Source organism: Nestor notabilis, unplaced genomic scaffold (genome assembly GCF_000696875.1).
Source record: "Nestor notabilis isolate BGI_N333 unplaced genomic scaffold, ASM69687v1 scaffold4069, whole genome shotgun sequence".
In the NCBI taxonomy this organism is placed as follows: Eukaryota; Metazoa; Chordata; class Aves; order Psittaciformes; family Psittacidae; genus Nestor; species Nestor notabilis.
The window spans coordinates 7,515-17,899 of record NW_009942193.1 but is presented as its reverse complement, the minus strand read 5'-3'; the positions used below and the strand labels follow the sequence as shown (position 1 = coordinate 17,899).

At 39.4% G+C, this 10,385-nt stretch overlaps 1 protein-coding gene across 1 annotated transcript in view; it reads right to left on the bottom strand.

Moving 5' to 3' along the window:
• FHOD3 (formin homology 2 domain containing 3) overlaps window positions 1–9,906 on the bottom strand; it is a gene marked incomplete at its 5' end in the record, with an annotated part of 75,270 nt that extends 65,364 nt beyond the window's left edge. Inside the window, 3 exons of the mRNA XM_010021265.1 lie at window positions 1,549–1,778; window positions 6,369–6,419; window positions 9,772–9,906. Of these exons, the coding sequence (XP_010019567.1) occupies window positions 1,549–1,778; window positions 6,369–6,419; window positions 9,772–9,906 (416 nt within the window). The remainder of the gene's footprint in view (window positions 1–1,548; window positions 1,779–6,368; window positions 6,420–9,771) is intronic.
• Window positions 9,907–10,385: the final 479 nt, after the last annotated feature.

The following is a 10,385-nucleotide window of genomic DNA, read 5'->3' as shown; positions in this document are numbered from 1 at the left end:
GCTGAAGTATGCAGATTTCAGGACCCTGTTCTGGTGCCACCCTGGCCATCTGTCAGTAGCTGCCCTTGGCTGGAGGCTTACCCTGCCTCATCCATACGTTCTTTCTTTGCTGCCAATCTGCCAGGTGCTGCCATCTTATGCAGCTGATATTGCCAGGAGTTTTGGTAGTGATGTCCTGCCTACCCATGTGCTGAATGCTTTGCCATATTCTGTCTGCTTGAAGTTGCCCTGTACACCTGCTTTAAATGCATTCTCCAAATGGACTGTGCTGCTCCATTTCATGCTGCATTTTTATTTTAATGTTTCCAGGAGAAGTATGTTTAAATAATCATCATAAAGGAGATACTTGCTCCCTACCCAGCTCTGAAACCCTAATGGTGGAAAAATCCAGCTTATTTGCTTTAAAAGCAATATTGTACTAAAAAAAAGAATGTCTGGATGTTTCTGAATATCAGTATTACAGAAAAATGACCGTGTTTTTTAAGTTCAAATGATTCCACTGAGACTTTTAAGGTGCCAGACAAGAAAACTGGGAATATAATTGGGAAAATATATAAACCTAAATTAAATAAACTTCACCTACTTAGTACAGTGAGGATAAACATGTGCAACATTCGGTATTTATTTGTAACTTTTTCATAAATTGCCTTGCTTTATAGCATGCTACCAGCCGTAACACTCAATAAAACCAAGCAGTGCAAGTTACAAATGCATTAATCACCAATAGCATGTAGCAGGAAATCAAAACAAATCAAATCAAAGTGAATGATGGTGACAATTCACCCTCAACATGCATTCTAGCTCCCAGTGTTAATGCAACATCATGTAGTGCGAATACAAATCTGTATGGTGGGTGTTTTTTGAGGACTGAAGGAGGGGTGCATGATGCAAGTAGCAGAATGACGTGCACACACAAAAAATTATGCTCTGCACACCAATAAATTACATGACAGCAAACCAACCATGCAAACACTAATTATACTTTCCTTTTTACTAATTGCCTGTGGTCTCTTTTAAGTCCTTTACTATGTGCTACAATTTTAAGAGTTTTTGTTGGTGTTAAAAATAACCAACACACCCTCCCTGCCTTCAATTCAAGACCTTTTCAGTTTGTCCCATTCAGCCTGCTGGAAGGTTATTATAATCTTGGCATTCATCTGTTGCATTTCTTTCAGAGAATCCACATAAGCAAAATCTGTTGGCAGGAATATTATTGGTCTAGTATTCAGTAACTTCTAATATACGAGGAACATCATGCTAAAATGAAGACCCTCTTTATGCTCTATTTTCCAATTATTCCATTCTAATAGCAACAGACAATAATACAAATCATAACCACAGTTAGCAGTTTGTTCTTTGCTTCAGTAGACTAGAAGATATTCAAATCTATGCAAAAAAAAGAGGACATTTAAGAAGACAGCAAGAAACAATACCAGATGACCCTTTACTTTGGCATGTCAGAGGTTACTTGGACTCATGCATCTAAAAACACTGCTAGCCTAAAAGAAACTGATAAAATCACTTTCCTCTGCCCTCCTTTTCACTTACCTTCTGAAGGCTGAGGAGTCCCACAAGGGGTGGAAGGGGTCTTCAGCTCTTCCTGGGACTCTATGGATGCTGGACTGACGCACTTGGGTACAGGTGAGGACGGGGCAGGTGAGGATGGGGCTGAAGGAGATCTCAGGTTCAAGGACAGCTCGCTTCTGCCTCGGCTTACACTCCGACTCTTCAGCTCCTTCTCATACTCCTCTGCTGCCAACCTCTCCAAGTATTTGTATCTGAAAGTTAAATTCCAGAGGGTTTCCGTAAAGAAAAAGAAGTCTGTGGCTGATGCTTGTTTATGGATGAAACACCTGCAGAGAATGAGCTGACTTCCTGACAGAAGGGGTACAGCACTAAACTGCCTGCCTGCTCTATCTGCCAAAAAATGCACACCAAAGCAGAGACTATTTCCCTGAAAAATGTTAAATTGCTCATGACAAAACAAAAGCAAAACCCAGCAGAGTTAAAGAGCCTTTAGATGTAGTATTGTGTCTGCACAGTCCTTTTGGAAGTATTTGCCTATCTTCCTTTTCACTCTCCTCCTTCACCCTCCTCCTCCTCCCAACCCTCCCTCTCCCAAAACTAAACAGGAGGGAATAAAATCCAGAAGAAGGTAAAAAAAAAAAAAGGGCTAAAGTAAAAAAGCCCTCCAAAGCCAGAGACCCTTAATACTGATACAAATAGCCAGAGTCTGAGACTTGCTGCAAGGAGAGGAAAACGGTTCAGTGCAGCAGACAAAAACAGATCTCCCTGAAAATAATACTAATAATAAACATTTGGATTGACTATCTAAAGTCTCTGAACCTGCTTCTATTTGCTCTGAGAGCAATGCACTGGAATTCACTTTGTTCTCTCCAGAGTCTACAATGGAAAGTTTTCTTTTTTTTTTAATTCTAAAAAATTTCTCTGCCGGACTCAGACATCCAATAGCTTGCACCTGACGTCACATGTAGTTTATTCATCAAAGTCACTTTAAAAGAACAAAGATACATCTGTTTTGCATTTTAGGCAGGCAGAACTCACTAACTGTTTATTAAGACCAGCTACCAATCATATTCTTCATAGTGTGCTTTATACATTTCGACCAAAATAACTTTGAAATATGTGCCTCTTCCAGATGTCTGCTAATTTTATCCACCATTATTTGCTAAGGAATAAATTCATGACTACAGTTGGATCGGGCTTTAGACTGTTTGTCTTACCCACAAGTGAACTGTTAAACAGGTTAATCAAGACTACTGCTTATGTCCCTGAAACACTGTGGTCATCCTCCTGCAACCCACTGTGATAAACACTTTGTAACAGGGAACACCACTCCTCCCCGCTTCTGACTCATTGACAGCCCAGATTAGTGTATGAGGGTGCATTAAAAGCAGGCAGGGTAAAAGTCAGCCAGATGTGGTAACAAACAAGCTTAGTGCATATGGCAGCCACACACGCATGCACATTTGCAAACATCCATATAGAGCATAGAAACATGTCTTTGAAGAGCACTACTTGTGTTTTCAGAGGCAGTTTGCTTTATTGCAAACAGCAATAATGAAGAACAAACTCATTTTCTTTTATTCCTCCAGAGGTATGCACAGGCTTTGAACAAATTCTGCAAGAAAAAGAACCCCTACAGACTCTGGATGAAAATATAACAAGCCACATACTTGTATGGTTATAAAATAGGAACTGTTTACAGTTCTAACATGAAGCCAATTCTCGAGAATGATTTCTTGCCTTTTCAGTAGAGGAGAAAGCCTTTCACTGGCATCAGCTGAGTGTTTTGTCACAGTTCATGAAGCCAGTCTTTCTTTTAACATTGGTTACTTAGATATTGCGCCTTTTCCCTCCCCACAGGTAGAGCAGATGGGACTTCAGCCTCATGAAGAGCCATTAAAATCAACCACTGAACTCCAACAGGTATAGACCAGCTGGCTACCGCTGAGGAGGGTTTTCCAGTTTGCCAACAGAGTACAACAAAAATCTGGACAGATCCTGCTATAATAGGGGGAGCTAGAACATTTTATAGTCCTCGGCATTTAAACTGCTTTAACATTTTAGCTTCTGTAGTTGTGTGCTGCACAGCCAACCATCAGAGCAGAAGTCTATCACCAAGATGTGCCTTCTCAAAATATATCTGTTCATTATACTGAAAGAAAAAAGGGAACCAGAACAGCAACTCTCTTAGCAGTACATCAGCAAAACTAGTTATCAAATAGAAAGCCCAATAAGCAAATACAGCAGCACAGCCAAGAAATAAAAACAATTCAAGAATCGGTTATTAACACTTCACACTTGATAAATTACATTTATTTAGGTTACTTTTTGTTTCTGCCTGATCTCTCTAACAATGAACGAATGCCAGCATCAAATACACAAGGTCTCATGAAGACCAAAACCTGAAGGAGTTGAAAGGATGAGCTACCGTTCCACTGCTGTACTGTGGGATGTAGTTCCTCCACTAAAGAATTGACACATTGCCTTGGAATGTATTGCCATGATCCTTTAAATCATGGAAATCTGTCGACATCATCACCACTATGCCGACACTTCTCTAGAAACAAAAAGCCAAAAGTCTGTGGGCTATCCATTTGGTATACATCATGATATTCCACCAATCATCTTCAAGTGGATGAAAAAGTCACTGCAAGATCTCTGAGGAATGTCCTGAGGGTGATTCATGACGTTTATGTACCAACAAAGTTACAGGGCAAAGAGCACCTGAGCTGCAAATCGCACTAGGGAGGGCTTGGGAGCTCACCTTTCTTGAGCTTATTTTAAAATTAACAATGGAAAACACCCAATCAAGCAAAGTAAAAAAGGCCTCAAAACGTCAAGACCATGTGGAACAAATGGTGCTGAGTTACACTCAGAGCCCTTGAAACTGCAGGGATCTTTCTCCCTCATACCAAGACCACTCCAGAGCCACTGGGAAAGTGGGTGCCTCTATTCTGGAGCTCCAGGGTGTCACAATAGCACACAGAATGCTTTTATGTGTTCAATAATATCCCTTTCCACTTTTCCAAACTGATTCACGGGAAATGTACAACCCAGATTTTAACTAGGTTTTTAGGACTTTGACTATGGTGTTTTTTTACAGTCCATGCATTCTATTAAGACAAGTCAACATGCAACTTGCTATAGGAAATGAAATTTCACTTGTGCAAAGGCGTGAGTAAAAAAGATAGTTGCAGAATGCCAATGTAATGGACAATAGGTGCAAGACTTCTGCAACTTGCAGAAGTTTTCTCCAATATATATGTGCTGTCAAAGCAAACGTGTCTTTCTGAGGAAGAAGTGATAATTTAACATTTCAGTTCAAAAGAACCTTAAGGATAAAGACACATTCGTACTGACCAGTGAAATTGTTTTGGATTGCACAGCAGTGATGTCTTTCTGGTGAACACTTCCTCAAAAGTATTCCAGTTTACTTGGCATGTTCCCTTACAACTTGAAAGCGCTGGAGAGCTTGCTTCTAATTTGTCTCAAATCTTGCTGACAAGCATGTTTGCTGTAAAAGGTTTTACTCTGCTATGATCAGTGTATGATGCTTACATGCTTAGATGCGTTTCATTTCAGAAAATGTTCTAAACTATTTGTAATTGTTTTGGCTGGAAGGACGAAGGAAAGCCTATCCACTTTTTTCTTACTCTGAGATTTCAAACCCATTTTCTAATATTAGCTACTTCAGCCACAATAGATCAGACTTCAGTTGACAGAAACCAACTGTCTCCTATATGAGGATATTGTAGGCAAAAAAAAAAAAAAAAGGAAGAAAAAAACCCCATCGAAAAAAAACCCATCAAAGAAACCCCCAACAACCAAAAAGCCCCCCCCCTCCAAACACAAACCAAAAATCCACCCAAACCCAAAACGCAGCAACACAGTGATTTCTGATATGGCTGCTCTCATACTTTGATAATGTAATTCCAGTTCTTTACCATCCAAAAGTATCTCCAGAGAAAAATCTCTAGAGAACCATAAAAGAAGAACTGAAGCAATCTGGATGATTTTTCATCTACTATTTATTCAGTAACTCGCATACTTTCCAGGTAAAAACAAGAACTCCCTCCAGGGTGTAATTACTAGTGGAGGTAGAGATGAAGCTACTGAAAGGCAAAGGTCTTTTGTCAAGCATTCCTTGAAAAATGTGCTTCCATAAGCACATAGCTCCCAGCCTAGTCCAGAGTTTTTAAACCATTTATTCAAATTTAATAAAAGCAAAAAAATACCCCAAACCCTCAGTCCCTTAAATACACTATTTAAATAAAACTAAAACAATACCCCAATGATAAACACTGCTAAGCTTTGCAATTTACTCACTGATGTTTAGAGAGTTTGGCAAAGAAAAATTGGCCCTGAAAGATAAAAATATGCTGGGAGCGGGTCAGAACCATTTCCATCAGCCTGTGAGTGCAGTTTTGCAATGTTTGTGACCCCGACTTCCTTTATCCTCAGCTGCCTTTTCTGACCCTCCAGAAAGCTTGGGACCCACTGGGTGAGAAAGACAGGCTTATTCAATTTATAACTATACTAAATTTTGGCAAATTTCTGAGGCAAATGGAGTAAGCTTTTTCTCCCACACAAATAGATAAAAGATAGATCATTAATCACTCTTATGCACTGCAGTCCCATTGCTCTTCATTTATTGCTGTGCTTACAGCTGGACTTAATTCTCCTCTGTAATGAAGAACTTCAATGAAACAACTGCTTTCTTATAGAAGTCTTTTGGAATAAAAGTGTTCTGTGCATGCAGAGTTAAAAATGTAAATACATGACAGCTCCACAGTAAAAAACACAAACAATCAAAGGGAAGGATGGATGCATTTTATACAAACCTCTCTTCTCTTGCTTGTCTTAGTTCTTCTCTTTTGTCTAAATAATCGCGGCTAGAAACAGAATTGCAGTAAATTGCAGAGGAAACCAGCAGAATAAGGTAAGAGAAGTATAAGTACAGTAGGAGAAACAGATCAATACAAACAAGCTGATCAGAAACAATGAAGACTATTGTTCATAAAAATGATTAGTTTGTTCTTGTAAAAAAGGCTGAAAAGTGTGTGTATACACTTATCCTTGCATACACCACAGGTATGTGTACAGCAAATATGTAGTTCGGAAGATCATTACACATAATTATAAAAGAACCCCAGGAGTGAAGAACTTGAAGCACATTTTGAAACCTAGTAACTGAAATTTGATATAAGCAACTGGTATCACCATAACGAGCAGACACATTAGTGGCTATTAAACCAGTCCTCATCTGCACTATCTACAATGCCCCAAAACAGTGACTGCAGCACCTGGCAAGCCAGACCAACGCAGGGAGCATACTGCATCAGCCTCTTCCTAATGTACCTTTCCTCAGTGTGTTCTAGTTGCCTTAGCTGGAAACGGGACAGTGGACTGGTGTTAATGAGTAGGACAATTCTTTGTTCTCACAAGGTGCATGCAAGATCATCAAACAGGTAACAACCTTTCACTTCTTTATTTTTCACCCCGAGTTTCAGACACAAACATCCCTGCATCTCTGGGAGGAGCTGCCCCTCTCACAGCTCCCCAAGTAATTCATATATTTGGCTTTTGGCAGGTCAACTTTTTGGAAGCCTGAGCACTGTGATTTCAGGCAGGCCTGTCAAATCCGCAAATGTGGATGCAAATTTAACTCAGAGCACAGCAGAACCCAGTGAACATCCAGCCTCCCTCGATATCACAGCAAGATAGTTCTTTACAATGTATTTTTAATATTTTGTTGAATCTGATAGACAAAACTGATGAGATTTTCACCTTGTTAGATTCTTCCACAGTGTAACCTGTGAGTACCAGGAAGATTTTCAGAACTATTCCATTTATGAATAAAACACTGTTTTTTCTCTTTATATTCTGTCATCAAAAGAATTACTTTTCATCTACCATACCAAAAGATATCAAACATCTGCTTGAAAGTGCTCTTCAAAAGTCTGTCAATAAGGAACATACATTACTGTTTCAGCCTACCTCTACATTCTTTAAATCCCTGACCTGGTTATACTTTTATCATATTTTCAGAGTATTCTTTGGAATTACAATAGCTATGGGAATAACTCCAAGGGAAAAAAAAACCCTATGAATTTTTCAGCAGGCATATTTTAACATTACTCTTTCACCTTTGACAGCTTTCACCCTTCCCTACAGCTAAAGAATAACCCTTGTATTTTAGGACATACTCTTCTACACACGCAGCAGGTACAATGGTCCTTCTACTGAGAAAAATGCTCATTATGTAAAGCATTCCTTTTGCTAGCAATAGCTTATAAAGCTTTTTAATACCACTCCTAAACCCAAGCTCTTTCACAATTGGTGATGCTCTCTTTGAAATCACCTTCAATTTGTCAATAATGGTGCCAGAAACCAGTGCAATGTTCTTGAGGCAGAGCTGGAAAGAATGAGATAACAAATGAGTCATGGGGGTAAATCCAGTACTGCTCATGAGTTTTAAGGCTGTGAATTGCAAGTGCTATTTTTAATCAAAAATACATCTTCAGAGACTGGGTTTCTAGCCAAACTGATGATATGATAATGTAATCCCAAGAACTCTTGCAAAACTGCCCATGACTGCTGTGGCTTTGTCCTCCTCCTGCCAGACTGTTTAAGCAACTGTGTGATACTGTCTGTCTGTGAAGTTTGGTGGCTTTGGAGACCCTCTACTCAAACGCAAGTTATAACTTTTGGGCGACCATGGAACTCGAATCTAGAAGATGAAAACACTGAGCATTGAAAAACTGTCATCTTAAATATGCAACACAGTCATGACATAACCAGTTTCTGACTCTGGAGTAATGGTATAAAGATGTATATTTCAAAAAATTTGTTTTTTCTGACTTTAAGGGATCTCTTTTAATGACAGAACAACTACTGTAGCCAGTCTCCAGTGAAATGTGCAGATCTGTTATTCAAACAGGTCAAGCTGCCAAATGTCCTGGTGGCTTTTTTGGTCTGGGAGTTTCTTTTCTGAAAGATCATCTTGGCTGTCCATGGCAGACTGCTGCAGCCTGATGATACCACTTAGAGGGAGATTTTTTGGACGAGCCTTTAAGACCGAGACCTGATTGTTTGTTTCAGGAGAACTTGGGCAGCTGTTGGCTGCCAAAGATCCTATTATGGTGCTCTCCTACCTTCCCTCTGCCTCTCATTTTCTTTTAAACTAGCTATCTTCTGGAGCCAGGAGAGCATCTCCTTCAAGCAGCCAACCAACGAACCACTAGTAAGTTACTCCTTTTTCCAAATTCACTGTGACACAGGGCATTTCCACTTCTTACAAAGAGATTATTACAGTGAAAATAATCCTGCATACTAATAAAGAAGCTCACATGAAACCCAGTGCCATGTTTTCCATAAATACCAACTCTGAGGCTACAAAACATTTATCCTACAATTCTTTAGATTAGTACATTATGTGTTCTATGTTTACTTTTCACTCCTGTTTATGAGGAAACAAATTGGTTTCTTAGTGTACACTCTTCAGGCAGTAGGCAAACTACTTCAGGTACAGGCTCCTTGTCTATCCTAAGCCCACTGTAGTCTTTGCTAATGCCTGTGCTGGGATTTCCAGGCATGGATTTAAAAGGAGGAGTGGGCTTGTCTCTTACCATCCTCAGGCAACATACCCTGGGATCCCCACAGCACACGACATATTCTCAGATGTGAAAATGGAGAGTCCTATATTCAGCTGGGGCTTTTGCCTGGCCACAGCTTGATCAATAATTTTGGTAACTGCCTTCTCTCAGTTGCTGTTTCCAGGAAGAAAAGATGCATGTTCAGAAAAGTGGGAAAAAGTAGTTTGAAAACACTACCATACTTCCCAAGACAGCAAAACAGTTTTACTTTGCAGAACCCAAAAAGATGTCTCAGTGTTGTCCCTTCCTCCCTTTTAGGTACCTTCCTTCCACTGTTTCATCTTCAAACCCTATGCCTCACTGAGATTTACTTTGAGAAGTATATTAGGTAATAAAACCTGACCTCTATAGACAGCCACACAGTATAATTGGCAAATAAATAGCTGTCCTCAAAAAAATTGCCAGTTTACTAAATGCTGGTTTATCATGTGTTCAATTTTTCAGTTCTTAAGATACTTCGATCAAGAAGGGTATCTAAAAAGACACACAAACTATTCATTATTTCAATTATTTTGCAATTGAACGTCTCAATGATTTACAAATCCATCACACATTAAAGCAACAGACTGAGAGCAAATTTGGTTCCTACTTGAATTTGTTTCTTTCTTCACGTTCTATCCTTTGCAACCTTTCTTCTCTCTCCTTCCGTCGCCTTTCTCTTTCTGCTGCCAAGGACTCCTGGTGCAGCCGAAAAGATGATGTAAGAAGACCACCCAAAGCTGGCCTGTAGAGAAGGAAGATCAGATTTCTCAGTGTCACTTTTATTGATTATACTGGCAAAAAATGAGTAGCAACCATTCAGCACATAACATAACCCCAACCAACACAACGACAATGCAATATTTATGTATGGATGCTTAAAAGCACTGGCTAAGTGTCTTCTTGCTGAATTGATTTGAGATACTGTGGTGAGCTTAAGAATGACAGAAAGGGTAGGCTTCTTAAACTCCTAAATTTCTGAAGCACAAATAAAGCACGTGTAAGAATTCTTCAGCCTATTTCAACTGCAATATTGTCTAGTTTTTTTAGTGTGCAATCTCATAACTGAGAATCTGAAAGAAAGGCTTCTCTGCTGTCCAGCCTGTGTAGCCTATATTTCTTTTACTTTTTTTTTTTTTTCCATTTAGACCCATTCATTCTGTCCACTGTGAACAGAAAGAACAGTTTACTACCACCTGCCTTATGGCTAAGCAAGAATTAGTC